The sequence below is a fragment of the Rattus norvegicus genome, chromosome 13 (genome assembly GCF_036323735.1).
Source record: "Rattus norvegicus strain BN/NHsdMcwi chromosome 13, GRCr8, whole genome shotgun sequence".
NCBI classification, from domain to species: Eukaryota; Metazoa; Chordata; class Mammalia; order Rodentia; family Muridae; genus Rattus; species Rattus norvegicus.
In genome coordinates this window covers 49,494,395-49,516,625 of record NC_086031.1, presented here as the reverse complement: position 1 = coordinate 49,516,625, position 22,231 = coordinate 49,494,395, and the positions used below count along the sequence as shown (strand labels likewise).

General features: G+C 49.8%; 1 protein-coding gene across 9 annotated transcripts in view; it reads left to right on the top strand.

The window, feature by feature from the left end:
- Positions 1-22,231, top strand: part of Nav1 (neuron navigator 1) — a 252,363-nt gene that overhangs the window by 154,492 nt on the left and 75,640 nt on the right. For 2 of the 9 annotated variants that reach the window (XM_063272615.1, XM_063272614.1), the window contains exon 1: positions 14,577-20,642. In XM_063272615.1, the coding sequence (XP_063128685.1) occupies positions 20,590-20,642 (53 nt within the window). In that variant the 5' untranslated portion in view covers positions 14,577-20,589. 9 annotated transcript variants of the gene reach the window in all.

The window sequence follows — 22,231 nt, the reverse complement described above, 5'->3', positions numbered from 1 at the left end:
CCATCCACCACTCCCAGCCCGCAGCCCACCCAAGGGGATAAACTTGGCAAGTCTGGTCAGGGTCTGTCCAGCTGATGAGGCTGCCCAGGAGCAAAACAAGTGACGCACGCACGGCTTGTTTACTGCCTGAGAGGTCCCAGGGGCAGCCCGACCTCACGCTCAGATCCGCCAGCCTGGAGCTGGATAGAGAGAAGTCCTGCTGTAGTCAGACCCCAGCTGCTGCTGTGGTCAGAAGCCTGGGATAGGGAGGAGGGAGAGCCAAGGTGGTGGAGAAGCTGTTCCAAACAGATCTCATGCCCTGGGAAGAGCCTGTGCCAGAGCGTCAAGTCCCCGTCCAGATGTGCCAGCCCCACAGAGCAGAGGGAAGCACAAAGGGGCTAAGGGCTCAGGACTGTGGCATCTGTGCTCAGGAATTCCAGGACTGGCAGGACCCTCAGCCTCAGGGTATAATCAGCTTTCTTACAACCCCGCTGATGTCCCCAAAGTACCAAGTACCAAGGCACACGAACCCTGTGTGGAGAGAGCCACTCTGACTAAAGTAGCAGGATTTGTAGAGCCAACTGTCTGAGCTCGAGCTAACTAGTTAGCCTCTAACTTTAATCTGCCTACTGCTGAGTGCACATAGCCATAGGACCACCTATGGCCCATTATGAAGATTAAGGAGGGTTAATATACATATAATTCTTTATATATTTCTTAGTATAATTCTTGGCTCAGTGCAGTTGCTCATGGTGTCAGAATCCCGGACTAACCAACGGACACACCCTTCCCCTCAGAGAGTGTACAAGAGTGTATGGTCTATACGGGTCCCCATTCACCCAGAATCAGTAGCAAGGACAGATCTAGTAGCTCCTGATTAATGCTGGGGACATGGTGAGGTATGGAGCACAGAGGGCTGAGGGGAAAGAAGGAAAGGAAATCTGTTGTCTTTGCCCACCTGCCGTCTGACTCCCATTTTCGCCTCTTTGCTCCCGTAGTGTGTGTGCCCTTGATTAAGTCAAAACAAAGTCCTCAGGAATGATGTGAATGAGGGCTGGACATCTCTGCTTACCCTGCAGCTGGGAGGCCAGGGAAGCATGGAGTCCTATGGAGAGTGTAGGATAAACGGCACGATGACGTCTGCAAAGTAGACGAGACTATAAATTGTGATGCTGTTTGCAGGGCCATTCCATATGTGTCTTTGACGGTTGATTTTCAGATACTGGTGACTTTCTGCACTAGTTTTAAGTGTTCTCTGCCCCTGAGTACTTGTCTCAGACCAAAAACAGAAGGGTGTCTGTCATAGCTAGGGTTTCCACTGCTGTGAAGAGACACTGTGACCATGGCAACTCTTAAAGAGGACATTTAATTGGGGCTGGCTCACAGTTCAGAGGTCTCCTGGCAGGAAGCATGAGGTGTGCAGGCAGACATGGTGCTGGAGAAGGGAGGAGCTAAGAGTTGCACATCCTGATCCGCTGGCGGCAGCAGCCTGTGTGCCACACTGGGTCTGTCTTGACCATAGGAGACGTCTAAGCCCACCTCCAGGGTGACACACTTCCTCCAACAAGGCCACACCTACTCCAACAAGGCCAAACTTCCCAAGAGTGCCACTCCTTATGGGTCAAGCATTTAAACACATGAGTCTATGGGGCCAATCCTATCCAAACCACCACACAGTCCTGAATGTGCTTAGGAAGCCAGCATTGAAGGAAATCCATTTACAGTGTCCAGTGACTTTAACGCAGATCATTGCTCTTCAGTTAGCCGTTCTCAGACTATACATTTACGTTAAAGCAGGAAATGCTCGATTCCAGGAAATCCTTAGGTGACCCTGCAAACCTGAGCTGCGCCCCCTCACCCCAGCTTCCATTAATGCTTTCATCCCCACTGTGGTTCCCTGCTAGATTGTATCATTTATCCAAGTGAACAAAAGAGATGGCTCAGTGGTTAGGATCACTGGCTGCTCTTCCAGAGGACCTGAGTTCAATTCCCAGCACCCACGTGGCAGCCCACTCCCCGCCTACAACTCCAGCTGGAAGGGATCTGATGCCCTCTTCTGGTCTCCAGTGCCAGATGTGCGTATGATGCACAGAAATACGTGCAGGAAAAGCATGCATACAAAGTTTTCTTTCTTTAAGTCACTTTACTAAGGACGTTGTCTTTCCAGCTTATAAGATGGGTTGGGCCCTTCCTACCCACATGGTGACACTACCCACCCGCCCATCAGCTGGGTCCTACAGTATTTGAATGTCCCCTTTCCAGATTGCTGAACCTCCTTCTGCCCTCCCTGTGGGTGACATAGTTGGCCACAAGCTGTCCACGTGAGCCACAGTGGGCAGCAGTGGCCCTCGCCCTTTCTCAGTTATCACACAGGGACTGTCCTCTGACAGGTTCTTCCCAGCTGCGTTCAGCTTCGAGTCAGCTGTCCTGGCCCTGTCTAGCAGCAGGTGACTCCCTGGCTTGTCACTCAGCAAACTGGAGGTGCACATTCTTCAAACAACTGAGCACAGTAGATTGGAGAGAGACTCATGCACTGCCGCCAGTGGAGTCACATGCTTAAAATGAAGTTTGAAAATGAGTGAAGTGTGTTAAGAGCCACTGTTCTAGAAGAGACAGATTTAAATGCAGTTCACTGGCACTAAATATGTTCACACTGTGGTCCCTGGTCACCTCCCCCCACCTCCACTGCAATTCAGGTGACTGAGGTGAAACTCAATACTCATTCAACAGTGGCTCCCCTTCCTGCTCCCCTCTTGCCCCTGGCAACTACCATCTATGAGTTTAAATGTGGTTTGGACTATGCTAGGCAACTCACGCAAGTGTCTTTTTTTGTGATATATCCTACCTATCATCAAAACTCATTCATATTGTAGGATGTGTCAGAATTTCCTTTTTCATGGCTGAATAACATTCCCTGGAGTGTGTATACTCTGTTTTCTTTGTCTTTTTGGCTCTTTTAGTCACAGTTTAGGTTCAGGGAGCTTAGGTTCAGAAACCCACATTGGGTTACTATGGACCTTGTTATATAAATAACCTGTTTGAGTTCTTTGGGGCGTGCACATAGAGGGGAATTGCTGGTCTCATGGGAGTGCTGTTCTGTATGTCCTCTCTTGAGGAACCACTGTACTGTTTTCCATTGAGACAGGACCATTTTCCATTGCCACCAGTTCTGCGTCTCTGTAGTCTTACTGTTTATTCATATCTGGTTTAAGAAAAAGTAGCCATCCTCATTGTGTTAGTCAGCTTTCTGTTACTGTAGCAAAATGCCGGGACTGTAGAGATGGGAAATGTGTGGTTTTAAAGGAGGAAAGTTTAGGGTCAGAGTTTGGGGATTTAGTGCATGGCTGGTTGTCTCTGTTGCTTTGAAGCCATGACAATGCAGTAAGTAGGTCATGGAGGTGGGACTTGGTGAATCCAATGGCCCTGTGGATGAGAATAAGGTCTCCTAGCTTTTAAAGGCACGCTCCTAATAACCTAAGGCATAATGCTAGGTTTCACCACCTCCCAAAGCTTCCAACACACGACCTCTGTGTAACACTTAAAATCCAACAGTGGCAATAATGGTGATGATGATGATGATGATGATGATGATGATGATGATGATGATGATGATGATGATGATGATGATGCTGCTGCTGCTGCTGCTGCTTTTGGTTAGTTGGGGGTTGTGTTGGTGGTTTTTTTTTTTTTTTTGTTGTTGTTGTTTAGTTCTGGCTTTTGAAGCAGAATGAAGCCATAGAGCACAGGTTGGGCTCGAGTGCACTATGTAGCTGAAAATGACTTTGAATGAATTCCTGATTCTCCTGTCTCCACCTCCTAAGTGCTAGCTCATAGTCATGTACCGCCACACCTGGCTGTTGTTGTTCTGGTGAAAATGATTGTGCATATTTCAATATATGTATATGATGTGGTCAGATCAAGTAACTGACAAATCTATCAAGGAAGACGTCATCCCCCTGTGTCGGAAACATTAAAAATCCTCTCTACTAGCTCTTTTGAAATATACAATTAATTGCTGTCAACCACAGAATATTAGAAGACATTTCTCACACTTTAGTAATTAATGCCATAGAATATTAAAAGTTACTCTTGGGACTGGCGAGGCTGCTCAGTGATTAATAGTGCATGGTGCTCTCACAGAGAACCTGAGTTTGCTTCCTAGTTCCCATGTCAGGTGGTTCACAGCCACCTGTAACTCAGCTTCAGAGGGATCCCGTGCCTCTGGCTTCCTTGGGCACCTGCACTCATGGGCATGTATGACTGACAGACAGACAGACACAGACAGACAGAAAGACACACACACACAATTAAGAATAAAATACATCTTTTTTAAAAAATCACTCTTCAGTCCCAACTGTACTTCTGTACTTGTTAGCCTCCCTCACCCCCTACCTCCAGTAGCCACCACCCTCCCTCCATCTTCTGAGAAGACCACATTACTGACTGCAGCCGATACAGGCTTCTCCATCTTCATCCATGTGACTGCGAGAGGCACAATTACATTCCGTTTATGGTTGAACAGCATTCCTTTACGATTTACAATGTATATCACATTTTCTTTATCCTTGATCCGTCAGTGGGCACACAGGTTGACTCTGTGCCCTGCCTGTTCTTAATTGTGCCACCATAAGGTGTGACTGCAGGAGTATCTTCAGTATACCCAGTCGTGGGGTTGCTGGGCCAGGACGGGTCTATACCCTTTCTAGTCGTCTGGGGATCCAGCGTGTTCTCTGGGATGCTTGCCCTAGTTTTCATCCCCACTGTCATCATGTCATCTCCCCACATCCTCAACCAGTATTTTTTTAAATAATAGCCTGTCTAATAAAGGGGAGAAGACCCCCCATTATGGTTTTGGTTTGCACTTCCCCAAGGATCAGTGATGTCTTTAAGTGATTATTGACCCTTTAGAGCTCTTCTCTCTAGAAATATCTACTCAAACCCTTTGCCCTTAAAAACATTAGATTATTTAGACTTTGCTATTAGACTTTTTTTTAAAATATATTTTGGGTAGTAATCCTTTATCATGTACATGATTTGCAGATATTTTCTACCATCTGGTGGTTGCCCATCTTTTTATTGGTAGTGTCCTTTGATGCACACACACAAAAATTGTTTTGGTTTTAGGTGGTTTTGGTTTTTTTTTTATTTGTACCAAGGTCTTACTCAATATCCCAGACTGACCTCAAACTCAAGATCCTCCTACCTCAACTACTCGGGTGCTGGAATTGCAGAATCATAACACCATGCCTGGTTCAGAGCGAGCGAGCGAGCGTGCGTGCGTGCGAGCGTGCGTGCGTGCGTGCGTGCGTGCGTGCGAGCGTGCGTGCGTGCGAGCGTGCGTGCGAGCGTGCGTGCGTGCGAGCGTGCGTGCGTGCGAGCGTGCGTGCGTGCGTGCGTGCGTGCATGCGTGCGTGCGTGCATGGTGTAGGGGACTGAAAGGGGGAGCTCACTGTTTTCTAGGCTGTTTTTGAAGTTCTGGCCTCAAGCAATCCTCTTTCCTTGGCCTCCTTAGCAGCTGGAACCCCAGGCACACACCATTACACCTGCTGAAGGTTTCGTTTGAAGAAGTCTAGTATATCTATTTTTTTTCCTCTCCATCGCCTGTGCTTTGGGGATCATATCCAAGAAATCACTGATGAGTGCAAGGGGATATAGTTATCCTCCCGTGTTTTCTTCTAAGAGTTTCACAGCTAATTTTAAAAAAGAAAAATAAGGGGGTTGGGGATTTAGCTCAGTGGTAGAGCGATTGCTTAGGAAGCGCAAGGCCCTGGGTTCGGTCTCCAGCTCCGAAAAAAAGAACCAAAAAAAAAAAAAAAAAATAAGGGGTTGGGGATTTAGCTCAGTGGTAGAGCGCTTGCTAGGTCCCTGGGTTCGGTCCCCAGCTCCGAAAAAAAGAAAAAAGAAAAAAAACAAAAACTTCCAAACCTCTACCCCAGAGTAGTATTGCTGCCTCAGAAAACCGCATTTTCCTAAAAGTTCTCCCAAAATTGTGAAGTAATTATCTTTTCCATAGTATTAATTCTTATGACAAAGTTCTTAATAGTCAGCTGGACTCGGCCTCATAATAACTCCTGCTGATTAATTCAAATATTATTGTCTGGGAAAAATGAAATAAGTAATTCCTTGTTCAGATGTGTCAGCAGGTTGCTAATGAATGATTGCTCAGCTACTCTGTAGACAGAGAGAGGGAGGGAGGGGAGGAGGGAGAGAGAGAGAGGGAGAAAGAGAGAGAGAGAGAGAGAGAGAGAGAGAGAGAGAGAGAGAGAGAGAGAATGAAAGAGAGAATGAGAAAGAACACACAGGTCCCCACCTAATGTTAGTGCTTTCTAAACTAAGCCAGCTTTCCGGACCGCTCCTGTCTTGGTGCCCCCTCCCATGGAAGTTCTCAAGTTGTCAGCAAGCCTCTTAAAGCTGGCACCTAAACTGATTGCTGGCCTGACAGCAGAAGGAGTCCTGCGGGGTGATAGTCAGCCCATAGCACTGCAGACTGTCATAGAGGACAGCTTGGGACATTTTTACCCTTTGAAAAGACAAAAGGAATTTGTTTTTCTAAAAATAGTGGGGTCTGGAATTTAATCTAAGTAAGAAGTTAAGTCTCCCGGCCATCTGTCCTCCCATCCCTAGCATCCAGAGACAGGCGGGAGGGAGTCGAGGCCAGAGGCAGACTCAGGTGCTGGGACTGAGCACTGCAGAGAGAACAGGAAGTCAGCATCTCCTCACCCCACCCCACCCCCATCTCACTCCCGGGATGTGGTTCGGACTTGTGTCTCCATGTCTGTCTGTGTCAGGGCTGGTCTGGGTGGGCTGCATTGGAACTCTGGCAGTCACTGATGGGAGGTGGCAGGTCAAAGCATCCTCAGGCCTGCCGAGCCCCACAACTCCAGGGGGTGCTGTTTATAACACAGAGGCACATCATCTGCATCCTTGACTGGACTGCTACAGCACAACCTATGCCAAGGGCCACAGAGCAGTAGGCAGCTTCAGCGGGCTCCATCTTGAGGGAGCTGTGGGTAAACATAGAGGGGCTGTGGCGACTGCCACACCCTGTCTCTTCCAGGTGGTGTCGTGCTCTGTGTGTGGCTAGATGTTCCAACTTCTTGCTTCCTCCCCCATCCTCTCCTTTCCCTCCCTGGCCTGTTCTCTTGCACTGCTCTTGGGGGCTCAGCAACAGATGGGATTCGTTTCCTCTTTGGCTCTAAAGTGTCCTGGCGTTAAAAAATGTCAAATAAAATAAACCATGGGCCCCTGCCTTCTCCCAGACTGGCTCTTTATCCCAGAGGCACTGAGCTCAAGTCTTAAAGAGATACCTTTAGTCTCAGAGCACAGCATCCTACCTCTGCTCCTTAAGAGCCCCTGTCCATGGCTGTCCATCTTAGCTCACATCTGACAGGCCCCAAGATGCTCATCCAGCTCTGCCAGGGACGAGAACCCCGCATGGGCACTGGGTTTGCAGTTTTCCCAAAGAGCCCGCTGAGTGCGGTTGGACAGGGAAGAGCTGCCCTCAATCTTGTTTTGCCTTTGCTGTCTATTTCCTGGCAAATCTCTAGGCCTCCCTCTGGTGGGCAGCTGGACCAGCTCTTTCATTGGCCAGTGAATGCAGGGTGTGTGTGTGGGGTGGGGGGTGGAGCAGACACAAGGGGAGGAGCCAGTGCTCAAGTGCAGGATCTAAAACGGAGGTAAGGGCTAGGGATATAGCTCAGTGGTAGAGCACTGGGGAGGCCCTGGGTTCTATCCCCAAGTGTTTTTCTTATCACCGTGGTCATATGTCTAAGGAGGAGTAACTTAAAGGAGGAGGCGCTTACATTGGCTCCCAGTTTGAAGAGGCACAGTCCATCAAGGCAAGGAGGTAGGGTAACAGGACTATGAAGTGACTGATCAAACCACATCCACTGACAGGAAGTAGAGAGCAGCAGACAGGAAGTGGGCCAAGCTATAAAACCTCAAGCCCAACTCTAGTGGCACACTTCCTCCAGCAAGGCTCCTCCTCCTAAAGGCTCCACAACCTTCCAAACGGTGCTAGGGGTCAAGTGTTCAAACACACATTTCACATTGAAACCATAATAGTGTAGTACGAAAAAAATGAATGAATAAATAAACGGTAGGGTGGATACTTTCTGGGTCTACAGAAAAATGAAAGGAAATGCAGCTGAAGTAGAGAATGGTTGTTGACTCTTTGGGACAGCACCGAACAGTTGCAGTGCTGGTCTGCAGATCCATGTGCACTTGGCATATGGCGTCTTCCCACTCACTGCATGGAAAGGAGCAGTGGGCTAATCTAGGATCTGGAGTTCAATACTGAACACCTCTAGTTTGCTGTGTGGTGCTAAGCAAGTCACTTAACCTCTCTCTGAGTCTTAGTTGACTCATCTGTAAAAATGAAATTGAAGCCAGGCATAGTGGTGTACACCTTTAATCCCAGTACCTGGTAGACATAGGTAGGTGGATCTCTGCGAGTTCAAGGCCAACCTGGTCTATATACTGAGTTCCACATTATACAGGGCTACACACAACACCACAGAAAGATTTTTAGCCAGGCTACTGGGGCACACCTTTAATCTGACTATTTCGGAGGCAGAAGCAGCCAAATCTTTTGAGTGTGAGGCTACTCTAGTCTACAAAGCAAGTTCCAGAAATAGCCAGGGCTACACAAAGAAACCCTGTCTTGAAAAACCAAAAGGGGTGGGGGTGGGGAACAGATTATTTTTGCCAGGTGGGGCGCAAGTAGAAAAGAATGTGTAAGAGCACTTTGAAAAGTACACAGGGACGTTAGCTTGAAGTGCTTATTTCAGTTTCATATTCTTCTTGCTTAGCCAATGGCTTCTGTCTCAGAGGTTGTTAGACTATTAAAAATAACATTCCTGTTTTTCCTCCCTCCCTTCTTCCCCTCTGTCCCCTCCCTTCCTTTTATTTTTGAAAACTTTAAAAGATTTTTTTTATTTTACTCTATGAGTATTTTGCCTGCATGGATGTATATATTCATCACACACACACACACACACACACACACACACACACACACACACACACCACACACCCTGAGCATGCCTGATGCCCACAGAGGTCAGAAGGGTATGGGATTCTCTAGAACTGGAGGTACAAATGGTCGCTATATTGGTTACCTTTCAATTGCTGTGATCAAATGCCATGGCCATGACAACTTATAAAAGAAAGCATTTAATTTGGGGTTCGCAGTGCCAGGGGGCTAGGGTCCATGACCATCATGAGAGGGAGCATGGCAGCAGGCAGGCAGGCAGGCAGGCAGGCAGGCAGGCAGGCAGCAGGCAGACAGGCAGGCAGGCAGGCAGACAGACAGGCAGGCAGGCAGCAGGCAGACAGGCAGGCAGGCAGGCAGGCAGGCAGACAGGCAGGCAGCAGGCAGGCAGGCAGGCAGGCAGGCAGGCAGGCACTGGAGCCGTAGCTGAGAGCTCACATCTTGATCCACAGCCACAAAGCCAAGAGAGCTAACTGGGAATGACATGGACTTTTGAAGCACACCCCCAGTGGCACACCTCCTTTAACCATGCCACCCCTCCTAATCCTTCCCAACCAGTTCCACCAATGGGGACTAAGCATTCAGCTATATGAGCCTAGGAGGGCCCTTCTCATTCAGATCACCCTGTGTCGGAATCTGAGAATTCACAGCTGTGAATCACCCTGTGTGCACGCTGGGAATGGAAACCGGGTTCTCTGCAAGAGCAGCAAGTGCTCTAAACTTTCAACCCACCTCCCTAGACTCCCCTCCCCTTTTTTGACAGGGTCTCATTATGTGGTCTAGCCTGGCCCCACCGTGTAGCTCAGTCTGCCTTAGAACCCATATATATACGGTAAACGTGTGTGTTTGTGAGAGAGAGTGTGTGTATGTACTCCACCTTATTTTGTTTGACACTGGAGCTCGCTGGCTGAGCTAGACCAGGTCATTGAGACCTGGTGCTGGCGTTACGGGTACATACTGCCATGCCTGACTTTTACATGGATGCTTGTGGTTCAAACACAGGTCCTCACACTCATACAGCGGGAGCTTTGCCAAGCAAGCCACGTATCCTTAAACTCAATCATTCCTCCTCCAAGTTCTGAGGTTTACGGGGTGTCCCGCAAAACCGAAGCCAAAGGGAAGTTGCTTAAACTTGGTAACTGATACACTGGAATTAGGCCTCGAGTTCTCTTTGGAAGAACGATTTCACTGCTTTTCAGTGCTGTCTTGACATCCCTTTGGTCCCCCAGGCATGCATTTAGTAAGACAGGCGTTTGAGATCAGGTTCACCAACACAGGGACATCACAGCTGTCAGCAGCAGGGGCTAAAAGCACACCGCCATCCTGCTGGGTCCTCTTCCCAGCTAGGTGCGGTCAGATGCATTCTCTGCTGACTGGAGCACGGTGCCTCTGTCTCCTAAGACGTGAGACTTAAACTCATTGCTATGTTTACTTTAGATACCATAAGGACTCAATGCATTCTAGCCGTCACCAGTTGTGTGGTGACTGGCATCAACACACTGACAGGCCTAAGATGTCACACGCATGTCCTAAATAATGGTAATGCTGTATTTCCAAGTGTGTGTGCGTGTGTTTGCCTTCTTGCTGAAAATTATGTTTCTGATCTTCACTGGGAGTAAGGAGTTACTCTGACCCTTTTCACTTATGCTTGCAATGTTCTTCTTTGACAAGTGGTACCCACATGTGGCTTGGGATCTGGGTCATGAATACAGCATACAGCTATGCACAGAACTAAGCTAATTGTAGGAAAGGAGAGATGGCTCAGGGGCTGGGCGTCTGCCACTCTAACAGAGGATCTGAGTTCAATTCCTCGCACCCACGCCAGGCTGGCTCACAACTACTTTTAAACCCAGCTCGGGGGGATCTGACATCTGGTCTCAGAGGGCCCTTGCACCTCATGTACATAAACATATACACACGCGTACACAGGATTAAAAATAAAATAAATTTACAAAGCACAATCTAAGAACTAAACTAACTGTGCTCAGGTTCACAGGGACTCTGGCCTTCTCCTATCGTGACCTGGCTCACTGGGCTTGATGTCCCCTACTCAAATGTTGCTTACACACAAAGGGGGATTTGGGCTAGTATCTTAGTTCCCTGTGTGCTGCTTTAACACAATACCACAAAGAGGTCATTTATGGAGAATAGAGATTTCTTTCTTATATTTCTGGGAGATGGGAGTCCAAGACTGAAGGGCCAGTCTGCTGAGGACCTCCTGTGTGGGGAGTAGAGGGTCAAGAGAACTCCTCTTTAACTCCTGCTTTAGTAGGAACTCACCCCCATTGGAACTAACCAGGGAGAGATGGCTCAGTGGTTAAGAGCACTGGCTGCTCTCCCAGAGGTCCCGAGTTCAAATCCCAGCCACCACATGGTGGCTCACAGCCATCTGTAATGGGATTCGATGCCGTCTTCTAGTGTGTCTGAAGACAGCTACAGTGTACTCACATACATAAAATAAATGAAATCTTTTTTAAAAAGTCCTACATTTTAATACCATCGCACTGAAAATTTTCCAGCACATGCCCCGTATCTCAGGTGACACATTAAGCCATATGGGTGAGCACCTCCGAGTGAGCTGATCTGGGGCACGATTGCATGGGGTGAGTAGGGTGTGCACAGGATATTGCTATGGGCCTCTGAGGCTTAGAGATTTCTAGGAGGTTAGGGACCCTACATGGGTCAGGGAAGAATGGCTATTTCCCTTTCAGCTCCCATTCATTATCAAATGCAGCAACTCCTGGAGATACCAGCTGCAGCGCTTTGAACCTGTTCTGGCTAGGTCCCAGCCACAGGTGCCTGCAACCACGTCAGGTGCATGTATATTGTCAGTGGGGAGAGGAGAGTGGTGAGACACCGACATTGCATGAAAGGGAGGGAGGGAGGGAGTGCGTAGAATCTTAATGGAAGGGGTTAATTTGAGAGAGCCCTTGGCTCTCAAAATTTCACTTTATTCTCAAAGCACAATGGTGGACCATTCTCGGCCTGCAGAGTTGGTATGTGTCTTACGCAGTGTTTCTTAAAACCTGGAGCAAGCCAGGTATTCCAGAGGGGCTGCTTGTGTTACCGTGGCAACAGATGCTGGCTGAGGAGGGGCCCCTCCTCTGGGTGTCCTAGTAACCTACAATTGAGCTGCTCGAGTTTTCACTGAGTGTGATGACATGCAATTTGGCTGACAGGCAGGGAGGATAGGCATCGAAGGGAGCTGTTGAGATGGGTATGGCTTTGCTCTACCAGCCCCACCCACCTGTCTCCCGGTCCATTTGTCAGCCTCCTCCTTTGTTCCGCCACCCATATGTTTTCTGTGTGCCTCAAAGTTTCACACAAGCTAATATGACCAGAAGAGCACAAGTTTGGAAGTTTGATAGGCTGGGTCAGATCTCGTCTCTGAGGCGTCAGGGAAGCTGTGTGTTCTAAGTATAGATGACAATATGGGACTGGGATTGTTGGAAGGCGACAGAACCCAGTATATATAAGGTACTTGGTATGCAATAGCCGTTCAGTATATGTAAGGGACGTGGTGTAAATGTTTATGTCCCGCTTCTCCTGTTTGACTCTCTGGAACTCCTAAGCTACAAAAGCCATCTTGGAAATGGAAGTTTCCTGCTGAGGTGGCAGTGTTTGGTTGCCACACTCATCTTTTCACAATCCCCTCTCCTCGGGGAGCCTTGCTTAATTTACCCCCATTACAGTGGGGTTGCTCTCTGACTGGGCTGCTCCAAACCTCATGTGCATAATTTGTGCCACAGTAATTTGTGCTTTGATGATTCCTTGACAATTGTAAAGGAACGGCTTGTGGAGCACTAACATGGAATTATCTCATTTAATCTTAGCAACAATACGAACGAATTCGACATTCTTTACCTTGATTTACAAGCTAAGAAATTGGAACTCGGCTTAGCTGGATGGTGGGATCCCCTAGCTTCAGAATGGCAGAATCAGAGCCAAGCCCAGACCCCCGACTCCCATCCCAGTCTACCACCTGCCTTGTTGTGTGTATCTTGTTTCCCTAAGACCTGGGAGCATGTCAGAGGCGGGATCACCGGCCTTCCGCTGGATCGGCAGCTTTGCAAAGACAGAGACCATGGCTTCTCCTGTCAGCAGCTTGGGCTCTCAGACCATGCTGCTAAACACGCAGAGACTCATTGTTAGAGACCCTGCTGACATGCCCCTAAGCAACCTCTCCATCTTCCTCACTTTGGGGAGCCACAGAGTGGCCACAGCTGGGAGCTCTGGGCCAGGCAAATGAGCAACCCAGGCTTCTGCATGTATGTCCTTGCTTGACTCCAGCTCAAAGACATAGCTGTCCCAGGATTTTCCTGTGGGGCCAGCTCAGGCCTCTGGGCTATCAGATGTCTCTGGCCAGGCAGCAAAGCACCATTCACTGCAGCTGAAGGAAGGCCAGCAGACCAAGCAGGAGGTTTACCCACCCTCCTCTCTTCAGGAGGGTGCACCAAAGAGGCTGAAGACAGTTCGTGCTTCATGTTCCGATGACAGTGGTGCAAGCACCAGCATAGAAGTCTGCATAGAAGTCTGGATTTGAAAAGCAGAATAGAAAAGAGATCCAAAGCGTGTGGCTAGGTCAGAAACGGATAGACCCTCACTGAATCTGGGAGGCAGGCTTAAGGAGAGCAAGCAGGTGAGAGAGGGTAAATCCGAGCGTGGGGTGAAGTTCTGTGCATATCCAGGAGTGGGAGGGAGAGATGGACAGTGTGGGAGAGCCATCTGAGCACGATGGTGAAAAGTGACTGGATGTAGAAGCAATGTGTGTGCACGATCGCCTGGGGATGCACAGCCACCTATGCACAGGTCTTTACGGAGTAAGCAGCGTCAGAGAGGAGGAGGGACTTCCCAGAGGAAGTGAATGATCTTGCACTTGATCCAGAACAGGAAGAGCAAGTGGAATGCTCAGTCCTCACTTCTCTCCTCTGGTTTGTATTCACGGGCTATGCCCTGAGTTGTTCTCCTTTCTGTCACCACCTGTCTGGAGACAGAGACCCAGCTCTCACCCATCCTGGCTCTTCACACTCTTTCCGCCCCTCTTCTCACTGCTCCGCCCCTCTTCTCACTGCTCCGCCCCTCCTCTCACTGCTCCGCCCCTTCCTGTCTCAGGCTTCCTCCACTGCCCCGCAGACTTCATTCTCAGACACTGTAGGTCTGATAACTAGGGGCACTTTAGGACTGGCACTACCTACGTGTGGCCACAGATCTGGCGATACATGTGGCCACATATGTGGCCATAGAGCTGCTAGCAACAGGGGTTCCCAGGGCCACTGGTGTTCCACTGAATGTTATTAGGAGAGGAACAAGATTTATCTGGCTGTCATTTCCCTTTCCAACCCGTAATGAGCTTGGGGAGAAGGGCCCTGGGGATAGCCAGTGGTTCCAGCCCATGCTGAAGTGAACTTTCTCCAGCTGTCCCCTGCTTTCTGGAGTCGCCCACGCCCACCCGTCAGGGCAAAGCACTTCCAAGTGTGCTTTTCACTCCAAGACCCCATTGCCCTCTGGAGGCAGCAGCTATTCAATCTCACCAGCTTCTTCACCTGCTCCTGAGGTAAGTTCCCTTTTCTTGGGAAGCAGAGCGACAGTCTACGGAACATTCCAGAGCCTGATTGACTATAATTTAATTTTCGGTTCGCTATTTCCTACCGACCCGGGATGTTACCTAGCCTGTTTTTGCTTCACTCTTCATGATATTTGTTTCTGAGTTCAGCTATACTTGGTAGAATGGCTACAGCATGGCAGACAAGGCAGATACAGGAGAAGAAAACATGGCTGTTGTCCTCAGGGTCATATAGAACGAAATGGCAAGCAAATGCATAAAAATTAAAATATAACCTTAAGTAATGCTGTGTGCTATAAGGAAAAGCAAGGCTGAGTGGTGAGCAGCGGGTGTAGGCCAGTTGACGTAGGATGATCAGGAAAGCTTTCTTTGATCCAATAAACAGGAGAGCGTGTGCAAAGGCCCCAAGGCAAGAGTAAATATATGGTCAGGGAACCAGAAGGAGGTCAGTGCCACTGAAGCCAAGTAAACGGAGGACAGCGTGGTCAGAAATGAGGTCAGGAGTTAGCTAGGGGCCAGGTGGGCCATGATGAGCACCGTCTGTTTTCTTGTGGGAGGAAAAGTGTGACAGGAGACCTCTGCAACAATGCAGGCATGCGCGGATAGTCACACCTGGTGTAGAGCCGGAAGCACGAGGGGGCCGGGATTAAATGAGATGGTACACACCCACATCCGGACACACACATGCTTATACACATGACATACACATACAGTGACACTTGCCCACCATCTCCCATTTCCCACCCCAGCTCATCAGGCACTTGCTAGAGCAGCAACCTCTCCTCCCACTGTCCTCCCTCCTCCCTCCCCAGTATCCCGTCTCTCCTCAGGGATGGCAAGTGAAGCCTATGAAGATGCTAGCTTACCAAGAAAGATCTGTTGAGGCTCACTTCTCTCCAGTTCCCAACTGCAGGATGGTGGGAAAGTCAGGGCTTGGCAAAGGTTACATAAATATTTGCTGAGCACTAGCACAGCTGGGAGCAGGGCCCCTTCCTTCAGCTGGTTCATTTGCCACTGGGGAGGAATCTCAGCTGGGACTAGAGACTGGCTTTGGAACTCTCCGTGCGCATCTGCCGACTCTCAATGCCCGCATTCAAACCGTTCCACAGCCTGACCTCCATACCTTCCAATATGAGTCCCAGGCTGGCCCTGCGGAGGGATCTGGCAAGAGGCGATACCACAATCTGCAGAAACCCTCGTCTAGGAACCAAGAGACTTGTGCACAGGAATGCCATGCACATCACTTACCTGCTCCTCTGGGCCTCATCTGTAGGGCCTGTGGCTGGCTGTGGTGACCTTTCAAGTCTTTTCAGCTCTGGTCTCTGAGTTGAATCTGGTCCAGGCTTCCTGGCACCTCCTCCTGGAAGAGCCTGGAGGCAGACTGGGACATTAAGAGAGAAGAAAAGCTCATTCCAAGATCTATGGTAGACCTCAGACATTGCCAGTGGGTCAAGAAATTCCTGACCTAGGAGTGCCATCATCATGGGCAGGTTCCCTTAGGCCACTGTCAACCCTCCTGACCATGGATGATCTGAAGGAAGTATAACAAAGCTAGCTACCTGACCTTAGATCACTGGGTCCTTTGAGAAAAAGAGCCAGACATCAGTTTTCCAGATATTTCTCTCCAGGTCAAACAAAACCAAATGAATTCATCAAGATTTGGAAGTCACTGGGAGATCTTTGAAGCAGGATTAGGGATGTAGCCAGAAATTTTTCTAACAGTGTGGGGGAAAGGGTTCACTTACTGACTCCCTCTCCCAAATCGTTTCTCTTTCCTTTCCCTGTCCAACCATTTTTTGTTTAATTCTTTCTCTCTCTTTTTTTTAATCACTCCATTTTATGCCTGTCACTGCCAAGATACTACATACATAGGAGGCTGAGACAGGAGACTCACAAGTTCTGAAATGGTCAGAGCTACTTGCACAGTGAGACTCTGTCTCAAACAAATGAAGGAGAGAAGGGGGATGGGGGTGAGGGAGGGGAAGCTGTTACTAGCTTAGCTCAAATGTATGGGGGTAGTCTCTGTGTCCAGTCACCCACAGGACTGGAGGGAGGTTCTCTGATGACCTGTGGAGGAGCAGGGGGTTTCCATTTGAGAAATTCCATAGCCTCAGAGTTGGTGAGAAAAAAGGAACTGGGCAGGTCAAGGGATAAAGCAAAAGTGTCTACTCAGGGACTCAGTCTACCAAAGGGACTCACCAGGAAAGCAGGTATGAGATCAGGCCCCAGCTAGGTGACACTGGTCCCCAGAAATTCTTAGCCAAGTGACCTCAGAATGCAGAGCATGCCAAACTACCTGGCCTGTGTCTTTTTTTGCTTGCCCCATTCTAACCGACCATATCAGTCTTTGAAATATTTGTCAGGGACGCAACTGAAGCCACTCAAAACCTCTGTTAGGTATCTTTGCTGAGAAGGAGACGTTGTCCAAGAGGGCCCTGACACTCGTTGGAGACCCTTCAAGATCGGGAAGTGGGGGGAGTGTGTGAAGGAAGCATAAATCATCCCCAGTAATCCGTTGAAGGGCTCACGCACACGGGGGACCTATCCTCTGCTCTGGACGTTTTCCAGTCTTTCCAAACCTCAGTTTCCCCTTGTAAAGAGGCAGTCTGATGGTGCTGGCATGGGAGATAAATGAGGTCATAGCTCCTGAGGGATCTCTGAGGAGAAGTGCCAAAGGAGCACAGAGGACGTCTATCTGACACACACAGGCCTTTTTCCTCTCACCCTCATTGGCTGGCATTTCTTTCTGGAAAAGTGCCTGGTACCCAGCTCCCTTTCAGCAGGTGTCTTCCTTCTCTGAGAAAGGAGCACTCGGAGTCAGCTCTACATGCCTCTCCTCTGTGGCCAGGGCCACCATATCACCCCCATTCTGCCACACCTCCATGATGGGCAAGGTCAGGGCCTCTTCAAGCACAGGAGTAGGTCCTGTTGCCAGGGAAGGCTGTTTTTCTGATTTGACAAAAGCCCGGGACAGCATTCCCCTTTAAGTTGCAGCCCAATTACCAAAGTGCCCTGACCTGTGGGCTGAAAATAGCAAGTGCTAATTTGCATGCTATTTATTTAAGTAGTGAAACCTCTTGGGCCCTGCTTCTTAGCCTGTAAAAGCCCACTCAAGCCTACACAAAAAACTAGGTACTCCACAAGGTGCAGCTTGAAGGAGGAAAGGGGGACCCAGGGAGGGAGTCTCCTGTTCTGCTGAATTCTGGTAGCTTAGAAATCCATTTTGGGAAGGAGATCTTCAAGCCAGGAATTCCCTTAACAAGGACCAGGAAGCTGAGAGCCTTTCCTTGTGGCTAAGCTGCTGGCCAAGACTTGTTCATGGCCTGGTCCCCTAGTCCCTTTGGTGGGGCAAGATGTAGCCAGAGTCAGAGGAGACTGCTGGGTAGACAAGCTGCCAGTATAAGGGAGAATATGGCCCTGTGGTCTCTGAGTGGCTGTATGTACACGTGTACACACACACACACACACACACACACACACACACACCACCCTGCCTCTGAGTAAACTCCCATCTCTTACCCTTCCTCGGATCCTCCCTCCAGCTCTGACCAGAAAGCCACAAAGAAAAAAAAAAAACAAAACCTTATGGAAAACCTACAGCTAGATTTGGAGAACAAAATCCCCTGTGGATGACATTCTTCTGGCTGACACAGCCATTTTATTCAGGATTCATGCTGGCTGGGGCTAAAGAGAATCCCTCACGGTGCTGTAAGTTGTTCCCCAGATGACCCAGGCCAACTCCAGCTCAGCAGTAGGGACAGAACCTCCTGGGATTCTCTCTCTGTGGCTGTGGTGAGGATGGGGAGCCCAGGACAGTATCAGGCCAAGGATAAGTCCAGGGACAGTATTTCTGCACCAAGACAGAAGAATGTATTAGACCATTTACCTGGTGCTTACTTCCTACAAAGCTGGCAAATGCATCGTTCCTATGTCTTACCCACCCAGACTCCTTATGTAATAAAATCTTCTTGTCTCACCATGCTACGGCATAGTAATCCGAAAGGTAGAGCTGCCAGGGTCACTGCAGCCTTCCCCTTTCCTAGGATCTCTAAATGTGTTTGTAGAACTCAACAATGGTCTACCTTTGATATAAGCGTCCTCCCTCCAGCCCAGCCTAATCAGGGACAAAGGTCCCTACAACTAGGATTCATTCCTCAGAGCCCCAGGTCAGTGCCCCTGGGCAGTCACAGGTCTGAGGAAAGTCAGGCTTTAAGGGGAAAACTCAAAGCCCGTCAGGCCTTAGCCCAGGCTAAGAGGAGGTGGGCTCTCAGATATGTCCCCTGCTGCTCACTAGCTAAAGCAGAAACTACAAGGTCTAAGGACCGAGAAGCTCAGTCCCATGGTGCTGTCCACATGAAGTTGTTCAACTTTGTAAAACTTTACTGATTTATTTGTGGTGTGTGTGTGTGTGTGTGTGTGTGTGTGTGTGTGTGTGTGCGCGCGCGCGCGCGCGTGCTTGCTTCTGTGGCTGTGTGTGTACCACGGCCTATGTGTGGATGCCAGAGCACGATTTTTAGGAGTCTCTTCTCATTCCGCTTTGGCCATCCAGGGAATTGAACTTGGTCTAAGCATGGCCAGAGGCTAAAGCCATACACTTGAGCCATCTCGTTGGCCTCCTCCTGGGGCTTTTAAAGGAAGAAGTGCAGATCCGATCCATCCAGTCTTCCTAGCTTGCTTGGCTCACCTCTGGCTGGAGACACAACCACAGAGCTTCTTCCTTTAAGGCTTGAGGACTGGAGGGAGCAGAGGAAGCAGGTGGTCCTCTAGCGCAGGGGTTCTCAACCTTCCCAAGGCTGGAGCCCTTTAATACAGTTCCTCATGTTGTGGTAGCCTCTAACCATAAAATTATTTTGTTGCTATTTCATAAATATAATCTTGGCATTGTTATAAATTGCAATGTAAATATCTGTGCTTTCTGATAGTCTTGGGCAACCTTTGTGAAAGGGTTTTTGGATCCTGGAGGGTTCGAGACCCACATATTTAGAGCAGCTGTCCCTTTCCTTTGACTTAAAGTAGGGTGTCTGTCACTGCCGGGTCCTGAAGGCAGAAGAGTCCCAAGGTTTGAGCCCTGCTATCACCGCACTGTTTTTAATGCCTTCGGTTAAAGACAAGTATCTTGGGATCCTTTTCTACTTAGTCTGGCCGCTGGAAATGCCCGCTGGATGAAGGCGTGCAGACCCTAGCTTGGGAACTGTGAACTGCATGCCACCCCCAAACTGCCTGCACAGTCCCTTCAGCAGCCAGCACACCTCTGCTGTAGTCCGCAGAATACCAGAAATCTGTTTTCTCCCCACCCCTTAAGGGAGAGAGGTCACATTATCTTATCCCACCCCTACAATAACGGTCCAGAGCCAACCTCAATCAATATGGAGCCCCTGTGACCTTCATCTTGTTTCAAGGATGAGTGTATGACTTTAGTACACCAATTTTGAGTAATTTGTAAAAACCTAGTAAGTGATGAGGAAGGACCTGACCTCTCTGTGGGGAGGCTCTGCCCAGGCCTCTTCAGCCCTACTCACGGGTGCACCACCTCGGCTCCCTGCCGGGGAGACCTGGAAATGCTCAGCTGCTCACGCCCCCTTCGTTCTTTCGACCCTTGCGGCGCGAGGCAAGCCGCCCATCAGACTGCTGCTGGCATTCAAGGGGTTAACTCAGGAACAGCCCAGGTGGAGGTCGAGGCCCTTAACCCCCCACTACCTCCACACCTTCCGGCTACAGAGGCCGCAGAGGCCACTGAAATCGTAAAGACTGCGGTAGCTCTTTGTCTACCTGCTCTGGGCGTTAAAGAGCCCGCTGGCAGCCTGCTTCGCTGGGGCTCGGGACAGAAGTCAGCGACAGAGAAATTGGGCTCTGTCGCTTTAAGTACAGCTGGAGCCGTAAGTACTAGGCCGGCTGTGCAGAAAAAAGGGAGCAGAGGGCCGAGGACCGGTGCGGCGTCCGCCCCTCCGCGTGGTCCGCGGCTCTTACGATTTGGGGTGCCCGCCGCGTGCCAGGTGAAGGCTGTTTCGTGTATATTTGGTGCTCATCTACTGAATGGCTGACTGAGCCAGGGAAGATGCTTCATCTGCCCCTGCCCAGGTCGGGAAGAACAGCGAATTTTCCCCGCAGGTAAGCCCTAGAGTCGGTTTAGGGCATCCCCACTAGCAGGGCTCCCAGGTCCTCTGCATCTGCAGCCTCGGGGCAGTGGCGTGGGGTCCGCAAGGAGGAGGATCTTGGCTGGGCTACTCTGCCAGAGCAAGGAGTGCCAGCACCTCAGTGCATCTGGCTCCCCCTTCCCCTCCCGCCCTGTTTGGCTTGCTGCTGTTTGGGGCTGCGGGTTTGGAGAGGTATGGAAAGAGGATCCTGGAGGGAGAGTCCGGGAGACCTGGACGAATTCAGACAATAGCACAAGTTGATTGAACTCAGGTCTGTGATTTGCAGCATCGGAGGCTGCAAAGCTGGGTCAGGGTCCTCAGGGACCAGGGCGGGTGTCTGGAGAGAGCCTATGGCTCTGGCCACTCAGCCAAGGTTACCCCTAACTCTGGGCTTTAAATCCGGAAAGAAGGTAATGGGAGATCTAAAGATAAGACTTGGGGGAAAGGAGGGGCGTTGAATTTGTGACCCTATAGCTGCCTGGATCCTTTGGAATGGGACTGTGCCCTGGGGACTGGTAAAAAATAAGAGTCCTTAAGGAGGTGCATTGTGAGGTACAGCCCTCTTCTATAAATATGAGGATGAGAGAGGAGGCTGAAACTACAAAGTGGAAATGACCACAGGTCCACCACCCAAAGTCCCCGGAGCTAGCTTAGGAAGTGCTCCAAACTGAGAGAAGTGGCCCTTTACTGCGGCCAGTGCTGGGACTTTCCGGGTTTCCTGGGAGCTTATCTTAGGCTATCATCCCAAGATCTACACTGGTTTCCCTCAGGGGGTGTTGAGGGGGTTGACCCGGAGAACCTTGTTGTAGGTGCAGTGGCCACACCCACTGCGCCTGCTTCCCTACCGCTCCCTTGGGGAGCCCAGACTTGCCCCCTAGAGACAGGCTCCTGCTTCCGCGTGTTTCCTTGGAGGGAGCTCCCAAGTTGTAGCTCTGCTTCAAACCGAGGGTAGGGTAAAAGCAAAAAACTGGCCAATGCTCAGGAAGGGAGGCCTGTTTCCTTCTGCAGAGCTGTAGACACAGGTCCCAAAACTTTTTGGTCCCTAACCATAGCACACAGGCTGCAGCGGTGCGAAAGCCTGCAGAATGTAGTGACTGATCGTTCCTGCGACTGGCGACTGACGAGGCTGTTCATGGAGACTAGATCCACTTAGGGCCCTCCTGGGATTCTTTGGGTAAGACTTTCAGCTAAGCTACAGTTCAATTCAGTGACTCTTGGAGAAGGTGGAAGGATAGGTGGGTCACAGCCTCCAAACTCTAAAAGCACCACCACCCTAACTAGACTCTACCTGGATTCCACAAGGGGTTGCCACCTTCTGGAGATGTGTTCTTTGCTTCCCCTAAACCCCAGGTGGCCCAAAGCTTCCAAGTGACTCCCAGCATCTGTCACCTCATCTTCCTACACATCCATCCTCTGTAGGTACAAGATTTCTTCTCGGTTGATAGTTTTTCCTGTCCCCTTCTTTGGCCCCATGCCATTCCAGAGAAGTCACTCTGTCCTCAGGGAACCTGGTCTTTGTTGAGCTGAGTGCCCCATCCTGGGGCCACAGCTGTTGAGTACCTG